The sequence below is a fragment of the Podarcis filfolensis genome (genome assembly GCF_964270895.1).
Source record: "Podarcis filfolensis genome assembly, chromosome: 2".
Taxonomy (NCBI): domain Eukaryota; kingdom Metazoa; phylum Chordata; class Lepidosauria; order Squamata; family Lacertidae; genus Podarcis; species Podarcis filfolensis.
The window spans coordinates 54,387,524-54,408,536 of record NC_139605.1 but is presented as its reverse complement, the minus strand read 5'-3'; the positions used below and the strand labels follow the sequence as shown (position 1 = coordinate 54,408,536).

The window sequence follows — 21,013 nt, the reverse complement described above, 5'->3', positions numbered from 1 at the left end:
GTGGGTCCCCAAGAGTAATTTAATACTGGGGATGTGCGATCATCCACGTTCAAAATGATCAGGGAGATCTTGAGATGAAGAATAAAATCAAGGAAGCATCCAGAAAAGAGTGACTTCAACTACCATCACATAGATTGGCTACATATGTGTTCCAGTCATGACAAATGGGTGAAATTTATTGAAACCCTAATAATTGCTCTAGTACAGTACATATGGGACGCAGGTGGTGCTGTGGTCTAAACCACAGAGCCTAGAACTTGCCGATCAGAAGGTCAGTGGTTCGAATCCCCACGACGGGGTGAGCTCCCGTTGCTCGGTCCCTGCTCTTGCCAACGTAGCAGTTCAAAAGCACGTCAAAGTGCAAGTAGATAAATAGGTACTGCTCTGGCAGGAAGGTAAACGGCATTTCCGTGCGCTGCTCTGGTTCACCAGAAGCAGCTTAGTCATGCTGGCAGCATGAAGCTGTCTGCGGACAAATGCCAGCTCCCTCAGCCAGTAAGATGAGCGGCGCAACCCCAGAGTCATCTGCAACTGGACTTAGCGGTCAGGGGTCCCTTTACCTTTTTATAGTACATATGGTCATGGAGCCGACCAGAGGGCAGCACCCTGGGCTTAATATTTGGTGGCGCCCAGAACCTGCTGCAGGCTATAAGTGTTGCTGAACCAATTGGGAGCAGTGACCATAACGCTATTAAAGTAAACATACCTGTAAATGGCAAATTGTCAAGAAAATTCAACATGGTCACATTTGTCGAAAGAGAAAACTTCCCAAAAATGAGGGGATCAATAAAAAGGAAGCTGAAAGTCAAAGTCAATAAGGTTTTTTCACTCCAAAATGGCAAGGTGTTGTTGAAAAATACAATATTAGAAGCTCAACTGAAATGTATACTACAGGTCAGGAAAGGAGCAAGAGGATGCCAGTGGGGTTAACAAGTAGTCAAATGAGCTATTAGAGGGAGAAGTCTTCCTTCAAAAACTGGAAGTCTTGTCCAAATGAGAAGAGAAACTTCTCTTACGCTCTTTTGGAATTGATATCTTTGCCTAATCCTAAAGCAAGCCCCATCTGGGCTCACCCTTGATACGACATGTACCAACTGCAAGTTGCACAACCTAACAATGAAAGTAACAATTTTACTGCAAATTTCCTGAAACCAAATGGTTTAATTAGCAAAAGGTTAGGTAAGGTTAGGGGAGATGTTATCCAGAAAACTCAAATGATGTACTTTGGATTAATAAAAGAACTATTTAGAGAGATTTGACATGATATGTGAAGGACAAAAATGAGGGTGGACTAAGTAGGATTTTTAGTTGGGTAATTGAGATTTTCTCAATGGAGGTTCCAATATACTGAAAATGAAAGTTAAAAGTTATTAAGGAATTGATCACGAATATTGTAACTGTGGGACGCAGGTGGCGCTGTGGGTTAAACCAGAGCCTAGGACCTGCCGATCAGAAGGTCGGCGGTTCGAATCCCCACGACGGGGTGAGTGCCCGTTGCTCGGTCCCTGCTCTTGCCAACCTAGCAGTTCAAAAGCACGTCAAAGTGCAAGTAGATAAATAGGTAACGCTCCGGCGGGAAGGTAAACAGCGTTTCCGTGCGCTGCTCTGGTTTGCCAGAAGTGGCTGAGTCATGCTGGCCACATGACCCAGAAGCTGTACGCCGGCTCCCTCAGCCAGTAAAGCGAGATGAGCGCCGCAACCCCCGAGTCGGTCATGACTGGACCTAATGGTCAGGGGTCCCTTTACCTTTACTATTGTAACTGTAGAAATCTAAAGCAACTATATGACTTTCTAATTCACATGTGTAGCAGAAGATGTGACCTTGGACTCACACGCTGTAAGCACAGAAAATTTGTTCATTTTAAAAATTCCGTTTGGATCGATTTCTTGTTTGTGTTGTCACTGCCCTGATTAGTAAGAAAGCTTTCACACTTCTGACCCTTTGCTGCCACCCTGTGGCTGTCGTGTTCCCAGCCTTTTAGAGACAGGAGTTGACAATGCTTTTGCTCATTTGCTTTAATGAATTACATTGCCATTGGTATGTCACATTAACCTTCTCTCCCCCCACCTCCCCCCCTCTCTCACACAAGCTTAAACAAGCTTAGCGTATTGAGTTCCTACAAAGTTTCACATCTAGGCCTGGGGTCACATGGAGACAGCGAACTTGGGCCTAGGGCTGTACAACTGCAGCATGCATGCAAAAACTGAATGCCTATCATTCCAAAAAACATCATTCACATGGAAAACTGGATGTCAGGGAGAAGAGGTCCAGCCTGGCCTTCTCCCTGACATGCTATTTCTCCATGTGCCCAAAAATGTTATATTCCTTTTGTACAAAGGAATGTTTGGTCACATGAGCAAACCCCCCCCCCCACACGCCTGCAATCTGAGGTGCTACAACCCAGGCAAAGGTTTACTACCTGTCTGAGATCATGGCCAAGGATAAATAATGCCCAGTATTTGGTTGAGGTTAATGAGACTTTAGAATAACTGTATGGTCTTCTCTTTGTGTATATTACAGAGGTCAACCCGAGAGAGAGAATTCTCTTTGCTGATCTACTTTGGAACTTGGAAGACCTAAGCACAATCCTTTGTATTCTCCCAAACCTCTCAAATGTAGACCACACCTTCTTTCCTGATTTTGTTGTTTGCTATGTTTTTCGCTGGGTAGAATATCAGCTATACAAGTGCCTCCCTCCAGATCTGTCTCTACATTTCTTATAATGAGGCAATTACAAAGTGAACTGCAGGCACAATTGCCACTTCCCTATGTATGCTTTTCACTATACTGTTTGTTATTCCTGGAGCACAGCGCATTCTTTAATTATGTGTATACGGTACGTGGAATGTGATTGCTTCACCATGGATTGGAATAATCTCCTGTTACATCACAGATGTGTTGGGCATGGGGAGTAGAACTTAGCTCCTTTGTCTCCCATGAAATCTGCAAGTCTACCTCCTGAGTAGACTGCATCATCTCCGAGCATTCCTATAACACGAGGCCAAAAAAGCATCTCTGTCTTTTCTCTTCCTATTTGCACCTTGTAGTAATGTTATTAACGAAAGGATAGAATGTAAAATATAATTGCAGACAGATATAAGAAAAAGGTGGTTTAAGCCTGATGTGGAAAACACCTTTGTCTTTTTGTCATCTAACAGTGTAAATCATTCTGTCATTGGGATGGATAAAATTTGAGCTTTTGATTTCTTCTGGTACGTCCTCAGTGTGAAAGTGATCAGTCTAAACAATTGTTAATCAATTAAAAGAGTCTTGCATTATCCACACCTATCCTTGAACCTGCAGCTTTCCTTTGTGGTTGAAATTATGAGTAATATAATAAAGAAAAGTCTATCGGGCACCCAGAGCGGCACACAAGCCGTGCACCCGGGGGTGGTGCAATTCACCTGAGGGGGTGATCGGCATGGCGGCGATCCACCCAGGGAGGATTTTGTCACCCCCTCTAGGATGACACCCAGGGTGGACCGCCCCACCACACACCCCTTCCTACGTCCCAGTCTGTGTGGGCAGCATGTGGAGTATAATAGCAGAGATGTGGATACATCAGAGCTTTGCAAACTAGGAACTTGAATAAAAACTAGAAGGAATCAGTGACCTAAGCCAATTCCAAAGGGAAGTGTGCAGCAGGGAGCCAGACTGTTCATAAAATGCTCTCTCTGCTCCCCAGTACGTGCTGCTTTGATGACCCACTGCTTCAGGTGCAACGCAGCCTGGCACAGGTTGGACACAGAGGACATTTGGGAAGTCATTAAAGATTAGGGAAGCCATGGGCAATGAAGTACACTGGACTCCTTGATGCATTGGCTTGGCCAACAATACAGGAAAACAATTGCCTGAACTTCTCCCAACAGAAGCTAGTTAGGAGAGGAGGGGAATACACACTCTGGAGATGTGGACAAAATTTGGTTTAAGACAAGCTAAAAGAAAAAAAGTGGCAGAAATTACATTCTATGTTTGGGATGAAGAGCATCTTGGGTAGCAATCACATGGATGAAGGCCAGGAGGATCCATGTTTCAATTCCAGACGCAGTAGGGTTAATGTTTAAAATGTAGTACAAACTGAAATGCAAGTCTCCTTCCCAGATGCTCCCTGTAGGCACAAAACTCTGTTCTCCTCAGACCCACCTTTTCTCCTCCTCCTCCCATTTCTGGTTGGGGAGGGAATCTCTGAGAGAGGGTCTAGTCTCCCCAGAGGCAAGAGGACATCCCTTCGGGCATTCACCGGCACTGAGGAACCCCAGGCAGATGACACAGGCCGCAGCAGTCAGTAAGTCTGGGGTGTTAATATAAAGAGCCGGTCTTCTTCCTTGCGGATCCACCTCATAAGTTTGTTGACAGCGCTGACAGCTGCTGCTTTGGTTCCCAGGGGACTGAAGCATACGTAGAGCTCAAAGGCACTAGTTACCTGAAGAAAGGAAATGTTAAAGCTCCATTACAACATGCCAACAATGCAAGCCCACTCCTCTAGAAGAAGAATTGTTGCCGTGGGGATTGCCAAGATTGAGATTTTGGTATTTTTCACTGGTTCAGATGTTGTTGGTGAGAGAGGATGTTAATAAGAAGAAATGAGAAGAAATCTGATGAAGAATTATTTGCTGCTTTAAACCTTGTATGCTCTTTTATCCATCACACTTACCATGCATTTTTAAAGATTAAGTTAATGGACATTGGGAAATGTACCCAGAGGACACACCCGCAAAGAGCAAATGTACAAAAAACAAAGCATTTGTTGCAATACATGCTAGCATCCATTTCTGATCTTGTAATTCTAAATTGGTGAACCCAGATAATAAGCTAGTACATCCAGTTACAGCCCCAGCTTTTGCTTTTACTGTGATTTTTCTAGCAACTGCCGCTGAGGTGTAACTTACCCAAGCCAGGAGATTTTCATTAGATCCAGTGTAATAGATGTAGCTCAGAGGACGGGAAGAATTATGGGCCCGGCTGTGTAAGTACTGATACAATCCCAGAAGTCTCTCTTTTTCCTCCTCAGTGATGTAGGGAGCATCAATCTCTGGGCTGGAAAAAGAAATTTCCCCTTAGTTAAACCTCTCATCGTGAATGGAAAGGAAAATGGACTACAGCAGAATAGCTTCTTTTCACAGGACAAAAAGAAAACTATTCAGAAATAAGTTCAGAAAGAAAAAGATCTGGGGCAGAAGCCAGAGCTAAGGAACTAGCTAAATGCATTCCTGGTTATCAGATGAGCTGTCACTGAAACAGAATTCTTGCAGTTCAAAGTCTGGCCTCACTTTTGATTCTAGAGGTAAAACCAGTGGGCCATGCAGCGTCACAGCAATATGTTATGCATCCTATGAGCTCTGTAGTACTGCCCCAAAGCTAAACATGGAGGCCATCCTGACTGGTATTGACTATTGTGCCACAGAGAAGGGTAGACCAATCAGAACAAGGTTACCTGAAAGACCACCTGCCCTTGAATATTATTATTATTATTATTATTATTATTATTATTATTATCATCATTAATTTTTTTGATCACCTTCTACACAATCGTCTTTAAGGCACAAAACCAGCAAACCCTCCCAAACAGCAAGTATATTTAAAGCAAAAAACAATACAAAATAGGCACTTTCCCTGACCCATAAAATTGGGCCCTGTACTGAATTCCTGTTTTTATAATACTGGGGATTTTTTTATTCTGTATCTCTGGGTTGTATCTTTGAGTAACTTTGAGTTAGTCTGTCCATTAATTTCAATTGGTCTACTCTGTGAATGACTAACATTGCCTACAACTCTCTGTTTTTACGATTCTGCCCTATTGTTTTTATGTTGCATTTCATATATCATTTAGATATCTTTTAACACTTAAGTCATTTAGAAATGCTTTTAAATTAATAGATAAATCCCACCCACCCTTGCCACTTAGCAAAGCATCAGCTAATATTTATGAGCTGAAAGAAATATGTGGCCCAGAACAGATTCTCACCTGGTGAAGAGTCCTGAGCTCTTTGATTTGTAGATGAAGTGTCGGAGGTCTGGGATTCCCACCTGGGAGACAGTGTAGAAAGGAGTGCACAGCGCCTCCACGAGGGCATGATAAACACCACGCTTCTTCAGCCGTTCCTGGAACCTGTGCTTGCAGTCAGACGCTGTGAAGAAGTCCTCACGGTCAGTGGAGATCAGAAGGAGGCACAAGTCCGTGTCCTGCTCCAAGTAGGAAATGTGAGCGTGGAAGAAACCGCTGGAGTTGAATTTGGGCAGGCAGATGGGAGTCCAGGCTTCTCCTTCTCTAAATGAGGAGGATGAACTGATGAGGTTGAAGAGTAGGTGAAGGTCAATCGGATGCAGGAACTGGTCCTTTTTTCTCACCAGAGATACCAGCTGGTTCTTGGATAAGAGGATGGAGAAGACCAGGCTTTTAGCTTTGGCTTGCTGGAGGCAGGAGCTCACGGCATCCCTGACTCCAGCAGCCATAGGGAGGCAACGTGCAGCCCCCATCAGAAAGCTCGGGTCCCTCGCCATCAGGTCTAGCAAGTTGTCCGTGATGCGCTCGGAGCCTGCCAGCAGCCTCCTCAGGTCATAGTTCTGCTTCTGCTGGAAGATACGGCTGAGCTGGGTCCACGTCAAGAGACTAAGGATCTGGTAGTAGATATAAAGAAGCTCCTGAGCAATTTCTTGTTCTGACTGCCGTGTCTGAGCCACAGCAACCAGCACCAGGGGGCTCCTGCGCACAAACACCACCTTGTACCCATCTGCCAAGAAGGCAAGGATGGGGAGGGAGAAAGCGAGAAGAAACACATCAGTTTCTTTAGAACACAGTGGGAAGTCCTGAACACAAAGCAGCTATGGTTCTTTTGAGGCAACTCCTCTGAATCCATAGATCACTTGTGGGGGAATCCCTGGCCTGCAGGCCTAACTAGGCTTGGCGGTGGTCCTAATTTGGTCTTGGAGTCTGTTTTCCACAAGCCACTCTCACCTATCCCACAGTCTGCAGCAAGTCCCTTTCAAGTTGTCACCTGATGTCGTAATGATGTCAGATGATTTACAGGTGAGCAGTCCCACCCGCCTATCAAAGTTGGCCCATGTCAAGTGGGGCAAGGAAGACTCCAGCCCATTGACCAGACCTAGTTCCCTAACCTTACAATAGATGGTGGGAATAAAATCAATTTCCTTACAAAGCAAATTTCCTTGCAACAGTGTGATAAGAAGCCTACACTCTCCCGGAAACCCAGTGTTTAAAACCTAACAAAGAATAGGGAATACAAAACTCTACCGCGTATGCAGTTAACAAGGTTGCCTTGCTATGGCATAAGGAAACCATCTTTACCAGGGGCTCATATTTTAGCTTCATAGAGTGACTTCCCATTCTTAAATATCTACTTCTCACCAAGTTGGTCAATTTGCATCTGAGCTCTACTACTTCAGATTGCAGGTGAGGGTTTGTGTGACTGACAGCTACTCTACTAAAAAAAGTTCCTGTACATAAAAGAAAAATCCTAGACATCATGGAGAAGGGTTCTAACCTAGCCTTCTCTCTCTCTCGTGTGTGTGTGTGCTTAACATGCATGGATTTTTTGTGATCCCCATCAGCAATTTAAAATGATATGGTCCAAGCTTGGGTTTCCCTGCTCAATGAGAATTAGGGGTAAGAAAACAATCTAAGTTAATTGCATCTAAGTTAATTGCTAATGATTAGGGCAGTGATTGTCAGGATTTAAGGAAGCATACTTATAGAATAGGGACGCGGGTGGCACTGTGGTCTAAACCACTGAGCCTAGGGCTTGCCGATCAGAGGGTCAGCAGTTCGAATCCCTGCGACGGGGTGAGCTCCCGTTGCTCAGTCCCTGTTCCTGCCAACCCAGCAGTCCGAAAGCACGTCAAATGCAAGTAGATAAATAGGTACTGCTCCAGCGGGAAGGTAAACAGCGTTTCTGTGTGCTGCTCTGGTTCACCAGAAGCGGCTTAGTCATGCTGGCCACATGACCTGGAAGCTGTCTGCGGACAAACGCCAGCTCCCTCGGCCAGTAAAGTGAGAGGAGCAGTGCAACCCCAGAGTCATCCATGACTGGACCTAATAGTCAGGGGTCCCTTTACCTTTACTTATAGAATATTGCCTTTGACTGGTATCTACATGTAGATTCCCATCCCAGAGACTGCAGCACTGTCAACATGGTTATCAACATCTATAGCTAGCAGTCTGGAAAGGCTTTCTTGACCAAACATTGATTTAGATAATCATTTTTACTACACTTTGGCTTGAGACTTGCCTTTCAAAGAAATCTATAGCTTCCTTCTCTGGCTTAGTTTTGAAGCATTTTCTACATGGAATGTGAAAAGGGCATATTGTTCTCTTCTGATTATTCTGTGTACAAGTTGGGACTGGCAATCGGATATTCGATGACATCTAATATTTCCTAAAGCTGCTGGGTTAGAAAGGAGCACAATAAAAACATGTCCCCATGCCACTCTGGCAGGGGGCTATCCTGGGGAAAGATCATTCGCACTCCTTGCTCCTGTTTCTCAGGTTCTTTTCCAATTGGGAGGCCAAATGAAAAACGGTAAGATAGCGGTCTCTTGGGAAGAAACCCTGTCAGTGTGACTCCTAAGTACCTGCATGAATAGACCTGATGGAATTCTTCTGTGCTTCAAGGAAGGACACCAGAGCCATCATCACCCCCATGGTGCTGGACAGTGCCTCTTCGGACCCATAGCGGGAATACACCGGCTTGCCTGCCTCACTTAGAACAAAGACATGCTTCTGGTGCATGCGCCAGGCATCCATGGTCACGTCTTCTTCCTCCTTCCCGGACAGCACAGAGTCTCGGCGCGAGGCCTGCGGTGAGAGCTCCATCTTGTCTTCTTTGCTGTGCCTTATCTCTTCCTCCAAATCCAGGGCTATGCCAGTAAGCTGGGTGCTCAGTTCGCTGAAGTCCTTGCTGATCTCCTCCATCTTTGCCTGCTCACCTTGGCGCTCTTCGCTTTCATCCGGGCTCTGGGGAGTCGCATCCTGATTCTCGGTGCTGGTCAGGTCTTCATAGGACTTGGCATGAACAAACATGGCTCCCTCCTGGCCTGCCCCTTGTAAACAACATGTCAGAACAGATACTGAGTTACTCTCCGGAAGGAGCAGATAAAAAGCTACGACAATGGCATCATCAAAGAGTGAGTAGGAAAACTCATAAATGCCCACAAGACACATATGATGGCAAAAATCTCCCAACATTTTCCTTAACCATATGCCAGAGTTTCCCGTGCTCCTCATCTAGTGGGTTACAAGCTGCAAACCGCAGATTTCAATGGTTGTGCCATGCTGTAAGGAAATATCCTTTAGTTAAATAGCATGCATGCTTCCCAATCCTCCTTAGAAAGCACTCCAATTCTATAGCTTTCTTTAGAACACACAGGGCCTTTCATTTTAACATTTTGATGTGGTAACTGCACTGTGGGATAGCAGGAAATTGAGGTCCTTGTACCCGAAAGCCTTTGACTCCCATCTAAGTATCTGATATTCATTATCTTCCATACTAAAGTAGAGCATGTGCATTCTTTAGGTACATTCACAAAGGAACTGCTTCACTGAGCCTTTTGTAGCAGTTTTACAAAGAAAGAAATGAGAAAACAATTCTCCACAAGCAGCTGAAAAGTACATGCAGGTTAAAGATGTAACCCTAGGAGCACTTTCTTGGAATAAGTCCCATCAATAAGAGTGGAATTTACATTACGAAGTAAGCATGTTTGGGATTGGCTACTTGTTGATTACAAAGGTGACCTCAGACAGGTTTATTCTCACCATACAGCCATGTTGAACCTGCAACAGGTCTATTGGTCTATACCCTTTTCTGTGCAGACAGAAGAAACACCTTGGTGCATCTGTAACAGCAAAACCAGATGCTTTCATCTGTCCCACCTGCAACAAAACATGTCTCTCCCATATCGGTCTCCACAGTCACTGTAGGCACTATAACTCTCCAACGGTTTCACTTTACCCCCAGTGGTGCCTCGTCTCTCGAGACAGACGAATGACAACAACTATTCTGGATTACCTCTTGCTTTCCAGCAGTGCAGAATTTAGTTAGCTCTGTTTTGTGTCCTCTCCTTGTTTTGATCAAGGGAATATGACATTTATTATTGCTAGCATAAGGTGTGGGGGGTCTGGAAATGCTGCCTAAGGAGCAGGTCAACAGCTTCTGGGTTTGTCATTATGACACAGTCTGTGTTTATGCGAGCCTCAGATGAGCACTGTTGGCTGGAGATTTTTTTTTTGTCAGTCGACAGAGTTGATCAGATAATGGTGCCTGACTATAAGTTCATAACAATTTTGGGAAGTGGGGTGGAGAGATCAGCAGGTAGTGAAGAGCCCAAATCACAGAAAAAATGTTTTTGTTGTGTATGGTGTATACTTGATTGAAAATAGATTTGAATACGAATTTCCTATTTTAAACAAAATTCCGGCTCAGCTTAAAAAGTATGAGACTTATAAAACACTTAATCAAAGAGGTCGCTAAGGGTGTGTTCCCATTATCCCCTTAGGTCAGCAAACCTTCCACTGTCCCTCAGACCTTGTGGGGGGCCAGACTATATTTTTCTGGGGTGGGGGGGAAATGAACGAATTCCTGTGCCCCACAAATAACCCAGATATACATTTTAAATAAAAGGACACATTCTATTCATGTAAAAACACGCTGATTCCCGGACCGTATGCAGGCCGGATTTAGAAGGCGATTAGTCTGCATCCAGCCCCCAGGTTTTAGTTTGCCTACCCATGCCTCAGATTAAAGCATAGTGATGTTGATTTCCCCCCTGGTGCATTTCACACCTCTTGCCTCCCTAGCTGTTCACATCAGCACAGCTTCCTTAGTGTCAGTTTGTTTCAGTTCACACCAGGGAGCGGAGATATCTTTACCCTATGCAAAGGTATTAGCAAGAGGTGTGAAGCTTGAGAAACAATGCATCAAAGAGTAGTATTTTATAACCAAGTACAGGATAACATGCATTTGGATAATTTCGTGTGAACACAGATTAAAAACCCAGTACTGAAAAGGCAGTGAGTGCATAGGAAATAGCAGGGGGAACACAGTATAAGCGGTGCACAAAGAAAATTGTAGATTAAACACAGCACCCTTTTGCATTGCCACCCCACTGTAAGTGTGCCAACTGTGGATCTGGCAAAAACAGGCGTCGGTGGCAGGGGAAAGCGCTAAAACACTGGCCCCCAAATAAAGGCGAGTGGGACCAGTGGCGTAGCATGGGTTGTCAGCACCCGGGGCAAGGCAAGTAATTTGCGCCCCCTAACCCGTGGATTTGCACCCCCTAACCCTAACCCCCAGATGTTGCACCCGGTGCGGCCGGCCCCCCTGCACCCCCACGCTACGCCACTGAGTGGGACAGAGAACAGCCCCACCTGCCTGGCAAAGCTTTGGATTGGGTGGTCCCCTCTTCCTTTGCTTCGCCCTCCCCAACCCCCCTGAATTGCTCTGTCCACACCTACCTGGTTCTGTTCCCTGCGTGAGACCTGGGGTAGGACTCTCTGACCTCTCAGCCTGCTTTCTGTCGCATGGGACCAATGAGCCATTGGGCACATCTCCATCCTTCTTGTGAACATCAGCAGCCATCCCTTGGAAGCTTGTGGGGACCTGCAAACAAGCAAACAAAAAAAGACCTGCTAGCTTTTATTCCCCAAAGCAGGGCAGATCTTATGCAGTTACCTAACCTGAGTGACAAAACAAGTGCATTGGAGCACCTCCATAGCATCGGATTTATATGAAGCAGGAAGTCAGCCTGGAAATGCTTCGGGTTTAATTACGCCATAGTTATCCCATATAGAGTGAGCATTTTCTAACTGCGTAGTGCAGCATTTGTTTCTTCTCAACACCTCCCTATGAGAAAAGTTACTATCATTTTCACTTTACAAATGGAGAAGGGAGGCTAAGATACAGCGGCTTGCCCAAAAATCACCCTCTGAATCCATGGCTAAGCAATATTTGAACTCAACAATGCTCTCAAGACCTGGAAGTATGGCTCTGGCCAGCAAGCAGTGGGGGCAGATGTTTCAACAGCAACGGCACTAACACCACATGATTCCAGTGTTTGGTAGGGATGGCTAGATCTGTTGATCCCGCAGTAAAATGGTCAATCTTTTCCTGCAATGTGTAACAATCGAACAGGAAGCAGGGGCAGTGGTCCTTATTCACAGGACAATTAAAGTATTATATGTACAGAATAATGTTTTTATTTGAAACCGTGAAGCGCAGGAGGGTTTGGTAATGTACTCAGCGATATCTCTCTCCTCACTGATGAACAGTCTGCTTCTGCGAGAGACTCCTCATGTTAACACCGGCTCAATAAAAATGTGTCTTTTTCATATTGATTGGTTAAATGTCAACCATGTCCCATCGGTGTTTGCCTGTGGTTGTTAAAATCAAATGATAACGGAGGAGTCAAATCCTTATGAGATTAGGTGTACAAATCACAAAAAGACTCAAAAGCAAATGAAAGTGGGTTCTTTCATTTGCCTTTAGGTTTCACAGCTATTAAAGCACACGACTTCCATATTTTCAAACTTTTGACGGCACACACAGGATGGGAAAGACATTCTGATTATTTCAATTAAAGCAGAATTGGTTACAAGCTGCATGCTTTCAGTCTTCAAACATCCAGGCACAAAATGAAATAAGTTAAATGGTAAGAGCTGGTAGCACTGAACACCCTTTTTCATTCCATCCCAGATACCTTGCTATCCATAGCATGTTGAAGAATTCTACACACTGGGGAATTTTCACCTACTGATCATGTAAAAAAAAAAGTGCCATGTATTGAAGATGAGTGTTTATGTTAAGTTGGTTGGCAGCAGGGTGTTTATTTTATTTTAACATATGTCCTTTGTAGTTACTTATTTTTAATATCTGTCATCTACCACAAGACTTTGGAATGTGCTGAGCTAACTTGTTACAGTGCAACCTAAACCTATGTACTCTGAGATAAGTGATACAGAGTTCAATGGTTCTTACTCCTAGGTAAGCAAGTATAGGATTGGCTGGGGAAACCCAGCCAGATGGACGGGGTATAAATAATAAATTATTATTATTATTATAGGATTATAGCTTGAATGAACTCATGCTACCATCTGACACACTTTTTCTGGGTGTTAATCCCAATGAACACAGTGGAAATTATTTCTGAGTCAAGGTGCACAGGATCTGCAAGTGGTTAACAAAATAAATAAAGTTATTATAGATCAGTGCTGAACTGAATTTAATTTCAACTGCATTGCTTTCAAAAGAGGGGGGAAATTCCCACTAAACAAGATTAACAAATAGGTAGAAATGGAAATCCAGAGCTAACTTTGCACTTGACTGTTGGTATGAGTTAAGCTGGTCTGTTTCCTTACCACCTTGTGCCTTTCTCCTGCTCTCTCATCCATCTTCCTGGAACAATGGTTAACTGACTTGAGCCATCACTCCACCTGCTTTTGTGACTGGTTTGCTTTTCCCCCTTGTGCAGCAATGTAAATTTTCAGCACAAATTTGTGCAATCCTATGCATATATTTGGAAGTAAGACCCAGCAATTTCAGTAGAATCTACTTCTGAATAAACATGCAAAGGTTTGGACTGCATGCTGTTTCAGAATTCTAGGTCTGAAAACCAATGGCACATAGCCAGCTGTATGCTTTGAAGTGATGCTTGGCCCGAGGAAACACTGCTAAACAACAAAAACCAAAATACAACTAGCTTAAATACTAATAGGCTTTAATGAAAGATAACATACCGTATTAAAGAATTTGAGTAAAATACAATGAACATTTAAGCATGAATTTTACTAAAATCTATCAAGGTTTAATATATTAAATGACATACAGAAAAAGATAAAATAATATACATACACAATATATATTAAAAACAAATAGCTACATTAAAAACATTCTTGGCAAAACAGAGCAACACAAAATTCAGCAAATGAAAAGAGCAACTATTTAATAGGTGTTTGGTTCAGAATACATACTTAATCTGCATGTATTAGTACGGTGGAAAAGTCACTGGTTCTTCATTTTTTGTTAGAAATTGGGCTTTTGTAGTTTAACACAGGAATAGGGAACAAGACATAGGTTAGCAACATCTGGTTCCCTATTCCTGTATTAGACAAGAGAACTCCATTCGTACAAAAAAAGAAAAGAAAAAGCAGAACCAGTGACTCCCATCAACCCTGGCTATTAACCATGCTAGCGATGGCGGTTGGGAGCTGGAGTTCAACATCATCTAGAGGTCAGAGGTTCCCCTCTGGTCTATCAGATAAATCATATGACAGATGTTTGTCTCTTTTTAGAGAGGAAGTATTATTCCATACAATAACTCTGGGTGATGTGCGAGAAACATAGTGAAGAGATACCAGGAGCTAGGAATTCCTCCAGTGTCCCTAGGTGTGTTTTACATACATTCTGCAATTAGGTCCCAGCTTAATTTATTTATTTATAAAAATATTTATATACCACTGTATCATAAAGATACACATAAAGATCACAGCAATTTACAACAATATAAAAACATACAACCAAACAATAAAATTTACTGATGAGCTGAAGTATCTTCAGCAGACCACTGATTAAGATAATTGTAGCTTATGATTATTCCTTAACACCCTTGAAGAGCTTGCAAGTTTGAGATTCCATAAACTGTAATTAATCAAGCCCTAACATTTTATCAGGCCAACTAACTCCTTATTTAGAAATTACCAAAATGTTTATTTCAACAGGATAGAGATGAGAGGAAACAACCCCTGTCTCTATTCCAAGACGTTTGGGTCACCCCAAATTGTATCCCCAGTTGCATCAAACTTTTTCTCTTTACATAAAAGAAACTCACTGTCTTACGTAGCACAAAGTAAATGGTCCCCAACTGGCCAGATTTGGGGTGGTGGTGAGAACCTGCCCATCCATCCAGATTTTGTTATCAACATGGGCAAGCTAAGACCACCCCCCCAATTTTGTTCCATTTTGCCCCCAAGGTTCTCAGTGCAGCACACATGATATTCACTCCTCTTTAATCCTCATCACAACCCTGGGAGGTTGGTTAAGCTGAGAGATAGTGACTGGCCCAAGGTCACCCAGTGAGTTTGTGGTTTAAACCGGACCTCCCTGGTCTGACACTCTAACTACACCACACTGGCTTTACTTTCTCCTGGGTGAGCTGCCATTCACCCACAAAGACCTGGGAGACCTGAGTTCTGTTCTTACCATTGCTACAGAGCAGCGTTCGAAATCTGCCAGGTGCATTTTGCACCTGGCTATCGGTCACTTGCGATCAAGTGAAGATGCCCAGGGGCCAGGATGGCGCCTGATGTCTCCACCATCTGGAGGTGCATGCCTGGGGATCCTTGGACCTGGTCTGTTTTCACACACTAGCAACACATCCTGTAGAATTTGATCCATGATATTTTATCTGTACAATCGGAATTAATTACAGGAACCAAAAGTCGTACAGTGATAACTCAGGTTAAATACTTAATTCGTTCCACAGGTCTGTTCTTAACCTGAAACTGTTCGTAACCTGAAGCACCACTTTAGCTAACGGGGCCTCCTGCTGCCACTGTGCCGCCGGAGCACGATTTCTGTTCTCATCCTGAAGCAAAGTTCTTAACCTGAAGCACTGTTTCTGGGTTAGAGGAGTCTGTAACCTGAAGCTTATGTAACCTGAAGTGTGTGTAACCTGAGGCACCACTGTATTGAAAAATACAACTTTTGAGCCGCCTGGTCCCAAAATGGCAACTAGGCATTCCGTTTTGGCAACTGTAACCCTGGTTTAAGGAGCCATTTGGTGCTGGGCATATATATCGGAGTTTCTCACACTGCTACAGAGTACAGACTGAGTGTGTGGACTTGGACAAGCTACTCTTCTTTCAGGCTCAGTCGTTTCCCTATACAATGACAATAATGGCCATTTATAACAATAAAAGGTATCAGCATGATAATGGTGATAAAGTGCTTTTGCAGCTGTAAAGAGTAACATAGGCATTTTGATATCAGTATTACTCTAGGATGAGGAGGCACACAGGGCCACAAGTTTGACCTGCTGCTACTTGGTAGAGTTAATTGCTCTGTTGACAGTCATTCAGCCCAGCACATTGCTCTAAATCAAATAATTATTTATGCTTTTGTACAAGTTCTAAGCCACACTGAGACGACCAGCACACAATTTAAGTAGTGGGGACATAGCCAGCCCTTCTCAAGAAATGTCCCTGACTTTTACTTTTGCTACATTTCCTCCTGGGCTGTCTCTCTCCGTCAGAGAAGAATCTCCTAGGGAGCACAGTGTGATCCCAAACCACTCTAGTTTCTTTGCTTCTGGTTTCCTGGGGAACCTTATCGTCGTTGGCTTTGGTAGTACAGCAGACGGATTTGTACAAAATCCAGTTTGGAAGAATTTCAGTTCCCCCGATTCCACAGCGGGCCATTTATGTTGCTCAAATAACGTGGAATATATGCAAGGCTGAAGAAAGAAATCCACAGGCCCAGCCCCTGTATGTGCCTTCCTGTTAGGTCTAGCAGCACACAAAGGATACTTACAGCTTTGACAGGAACAGCCTGCGGAGGAGTGGAAAGCGCCAGTGAGTGTCTGCTTCTGCAGCTGCCTTGCCGGTGATGTCTAAGCAGAAAGGGAAGAGTGTGAGCCTCCAGGGGAAGAGGAGAGGGGGTTCTGCATGCTGCTATCTCCTCTGGAGACTCTGATGCTGCACAGTCACAGGCATGCTTCCCAGTCTAGCCAGCTGAGTCTGCCCTCGCCAGCTATAGCCAGGAAGGTACAGTGCACTACCTACTTTTCCTTTCAAAGGTCACTTTCTGGGCCACAAGTCCCAGTGCATCTTGGGGAATGTAGTTCCACACTCTGCAGTTACGGTGTTTCAGTGGACAAAATACGATCTCCACAGAAAATGGAAGAGACTTCTGGTTGATGCACATCTGCCTAGATGTGAAAATCTGTGAAGATTTAAGCTTTCTCTCAGCATAGGAAACCTTGGTGTCTGTGTTTGATGATAAAAATAGGAGTGATTTAAGTATCACTTAGTTCAAAGCACTCTACATGCATTCTATCTTGAATCCTTATGACAGCCTCGTAAGGTCAGCTGACACTATTAATCTCATGATGAAGATGGGGAAATGGAGAGGAAGTCCTGTTTCAAACTATTAAATCCTGTAAAATGTTCTGTTGTAATGTTTTTATTAAGTCACATCACATTCTTAAATGTTAAGGAGGGAAAAAAGCCAAAACAAACTTGTGGCATGTTTTTTCAGAAGTCTCGCTGGGTTTTATTCCCAAATAAATATGTTTGTGATTACAGCCATGCTGCCACATTACTTAGAACTGAATTCTCCTGTGTTCATTCAGATTTACTCCTAGAGAAGCATGTATGATCGAGTCTGCTACAAAAATAAGTTGAAGGGCTTTTAGCTGTATGCATTAAGATCTGTAAATCAGAATGTTCACATTCTGTAGTGGTTAGAGTTCTGGACAAGGACCTGGAAGACCACGGTTCAAAACTCCACTCAGTCATGAAGCTCACTGGCCGACCTTGGGCCAGTCACTGACTCTCAGCCTAATCTGTTGTTGTGATTAAATGAGAAGAACCATGTATAGCACCTTAATAATAATAATAATAATTTTTATTTATACCCTGCCCTCCCCAGCCAAGGCCGGGCTCAGGGCGGCTAACAAGCAATAATAAAAACAAGTTGAATGAATACAACTTAAAAACAAAATTAAAATACAACATTAAAATAATGAAACATTAAAATATTAAAATGTAGCCTCATCGCAGGAGGAGAAAGGAAAAGAAAAAAGAAAGAGGGGGAGGGAATCAAATTGGCTCCAAGCCAAAGGCCAGGCGGAACAATTCTGTCTTACAGGCCCTGCGGAAAGAAATCAGATCCTGCAGGGCCCTGGTCTCATGAGGCAGAGCATTCCACCAGGCTGGAGCCAGTGTTGAAAAGGCCCTGGGCTCTGGTTGAAGCTAATCCAACTTCCTTAGGGCCCGGGACCACTAGGGTGTTGCTATTTATGGACCTTGAGGCTCTCCGTGGGGCATACCTTAAGCTCCTTGGGGGAAAAGGTGTGATATAAATGCAATAAATAAATACATTTAGCTCAGTTAACTCAAACTTGGTAGTCCTTACAACTTCCATAATCACAGTTCACACAACTTTTCAGTTCAATCTGCTGCAGGTTTATACAGAGGTAATCCGCATCCAATATAATGGGATTTACTCCCAGGTAAGTATGTGTGGAATGGCAGTCATAGCTACTTCCTTGCACCAGTTCCGAAATATGATCTGTGAAATAACCTCCACAGGTACAAAGCTATTGAAGGAGCAGCATGTTGCTCTTGAAGGATCCCCACCCCCCAAAAAACCCATTGTGTTTGTCTTTATAGCACTATTTTGGAAATCACAGTAATTAAGCACTTTAGGGCACTTTAGGGTTGGTGCAGAAAAAAACTGGTGAAGAAGGCAAGATTCTATCAATTGAAGATGCAGAATTGCAACATCTGATGTGAAAATGCTTAAGAACTTAAGGATCAGACCAAAGGCCCATTTAGTTTAGAATCCCTTTCCCTACAGTGGCCAACTAGATGCCCCTGGAAAGCACAAAAGCAGGCAATAGGCCTCTCTCAGTTTCTCTCCCAGAAACTGGCATTTGGAGGTCTGCTGCCATTAAGTGGTTTAAAAGAATGAACGTAACATTTTATGAACATGCCACTAGTATCTCATTCTCGAGCTTGGAAACTGGTGACAATGCTTCCTTACCTCTGCTTGACAAAATAGTTCAGAATAGTTAATCACATTGAGAATATGAATGTCTTGTCAAACCCACATTTAAGGAAGACTAAGTGTATGCCTTTCAAGAGAGACAGGTAAGGTGTGAAATGCTTATTGAGGAGCCTAAAGTGGAGGAAAAAGGAAACATAGTTCCACTGTTATAGCCATTTCCATCACCTCTGTGATGAAAGGGCAGGGCTTGGCCTACTGGTTTCTGGGGAGATGTGTGTGCCTTCCACCCCACAACTTTACACATTCAAGCCTCCATCAGCACAATGAAACCAAAGGACAGGGATGGGTTTACTGGGCCTTCTCCTGCCCAATGCATGATGAGACTGAAGGCCTCCTCCACTTCCTGTGTCTTAGTGCTGCCTTCCCTTCTGGTTTGCAAACCTAGAACTACATTCTGCTATGCTTACTTGCACAGCCCAGACCCATCTCCAAGTCATGATAGTGTGTGACTAATATACAAACCCTCCACAAGTGTTATTAAGTGTTATTTTGTTACTCTCCACCCCCTTCTTCCAAGGTACTTAAACAAATAAATTATATAAAATGTAAGGTAGCACTAACAATTAAAGAACCAAATACTGACTGCAACTTCATTAAGCGTGCCTTAGTTTATCAATTTTATTGAAAAAATAAAAGGTGAGGTCAGCCTCCAAACGTATTCAATGAGAAGCCTTGTCCAAACAACACGTGGAATAACAATAAAAGTGTTTCAGATCGTGTGTAGAATGCCCGCCCAAACTTCGATATGTTATGATAACTTTATCAGAGAGCTTCACATAAAATTCTGCTATTCTTCAAAATAAATCTGCTTCAGCCCTTCTTCTATACGACTGGAATGTTTATACAACCGCAGTACTGACCAACTTCATCAACAGCCCAAATTGTCGTTGCCGTCATCGTTCTCACAGGCTCAAACCATGAATATAAAGCTGCAAGTACCAGTATTACACATCGACACTAGAGAAAAGGAGGAAGTGGGTTGCGGAGCATCCTGGGAAATGTAGTTATAAGACATACACCCCTCCGCATTGAGCAAGGGAGTTCTTTTTCTTTATTTCCTCTTTCCAAGCAGGGCATTTAGGGCGTATAGGAGCATTTTAAAAATACAAATATTAGAATTACAATTCAGTTGTCTGATGATTCATCTCCCGAGTCCTTCTGTAGCTATCTTTTTCTTATTCCATGGGGCATAAGTGAGAGCTGTCCACACAAAACAAGTGGGACCGGACCTGCAACAAAATGTTAATTAATTTATGGATTTACATTCACTTGCTCTTCACCATATTCTAGTTCAGAATGATCTTGTTCACGGTTCAACCCAGCCTTCGTCCACGAAACTCCATTGCATTTCCCTACCCCTGTAACAATCGATCAGCGTCCTGCAGCTACTGATGCTCAGTCCTCACTAGGTTGACTTCTTATTTCCCCCAGGGTTTTCTTTTGCCTTTTTTGTGTGTGTACTTTTTCAAACCTCGGGATTACTCCGAGTTCCCTCTTGTACGTGGCTGTTGTCTGGTAGCAGTACACAGATAACAAAATTGGAATATAGAATAAAGAAATCCAGGATTTTGGCGTAGCTGTAATTTAGTAGTAGCAGCAGCAGCACTTTCTCCACCTCCAGCACCCGACAGCAAATCACGCCTTTTCTAACTCAGAGCTATTATTATTATTATTATTATTATTATTAAGTTTTAAGACAGTTAAAAGTTCATTTCTTTTTGTTGGTGCAATTTATATACCACTGACTGTAAGAAAAACCTTTAAAGCGGTTCCCATGCCAGTGCATTGTTTCCAAATTGAAGAGCGTGCAACTTATACCAGTTTTAGTGCAGCTCCCTACTAATATTTTCAGTGAAAGGCGGGCTGACGTTGCTCTAGCTTTCTTGCAACAAAGGGCTACCTACGTTAATAAGCCCCACCCAGCATCCTGCTGCATAGCTTCATTGACTTGACTGCAGATGCGTGGGGCTTTAAAGTTTGAAAGCACTCGACCAAAAAAAATAAAATAAAATAAATTCCGCAAGAAAGCTTGCTTTTTTTTTTACTTTTGGCTGCCGCACGCAGCCCAACCCCACCGACGCTAAAATCCTGGATTTCTCCATTGTTTTCTTTGGGCAGCTCCCACTTCCGCCTCTTGGAGAGACCCCCAAAAGATGGCTTCCGAAGCTATCTGGGAACCGCTCTATCCGCCTTAAGTCTATGGTTAGCCGTATAGGCC

General features: G+C 43.5%; 1 protein-coding gene across 3 annotated transcripts; it reads right to left on the bottom strand.

Moving 5' to 3' along the window:
* Positions 1-2,001: 2,001 nt before the first annotated feature.
* MON1A (MON1 homolog A, secretory trafficking associated) lies at positions 2,002-17,062 on the bottom strand. Of its 3 annotated transcripts, none has more exons than XM_083603416.1 (6): positions 16,537-17,062; positions 11,469-11,639; positions 8,591-9,058; positions 5,967-6,732; positions 4,891-5,038; positions 2,002-4,424 (listed from the first exon to the last, which is right to left on the bottom strand). In XM_083603416.1, the coding sequence occupies exons 2-6, from the start codon at positions 11,590-11,592 to the stop codon at positions 4,284-4,286; spliced, it is 1,647 nt and encodes a 548-aa protein (XP_083459542.1). In that variant the 5' UTR covers positions 11,593-11,639; positions 16,537-17,062; the 3' UTR covers positions 2,002-4,283. The 3 variants fall into 3 exon arrangements, with proteins under 3 accessions (XP_083459542.1, XP_083459540.1, XP_083459541.1); XM_083603414.1 differs by having other exon boundaries at positions 11,469-11,613; positions 16,537-17,061; XM_083603415.1 differs by lacking the exon at positions 16,537-17,062 and adding an exon at positions 12,250-13,051 and having other exon boundaries at positions 11,469-11,613.
* Positions 17,063-21,013: the final 3,951 nt, after the last annotated feature.

What these genes read in the sequence shown, in the direction of transcription:
- MON1A (XM_083603416.1), bottom strand. Translation starts at nt 11,592, where the DNA reads ATGGCTGCTGATGTTCACAAGAAGGATGGAGATGTGCCCAATGGCTCA. An exon ending in CACGCAGGGAACAGAACCAG is followed by an intron (nt 9,059 to 11,468) that starts GTAGGTGTGGAC and finishes GTTGTTTACAAG; the next exon opens with GGGCAGGCCAGGAGGGAGCC. An exon ending in AGCTCAGGACTCTTCACCAG is followed by an intron (nt 5,039 to 5,966) that starts GTGAGAATCTGT and finishes TTCTTTTTCCAG; the next exon opens with CCCAGAGATTGATGCTCCCT.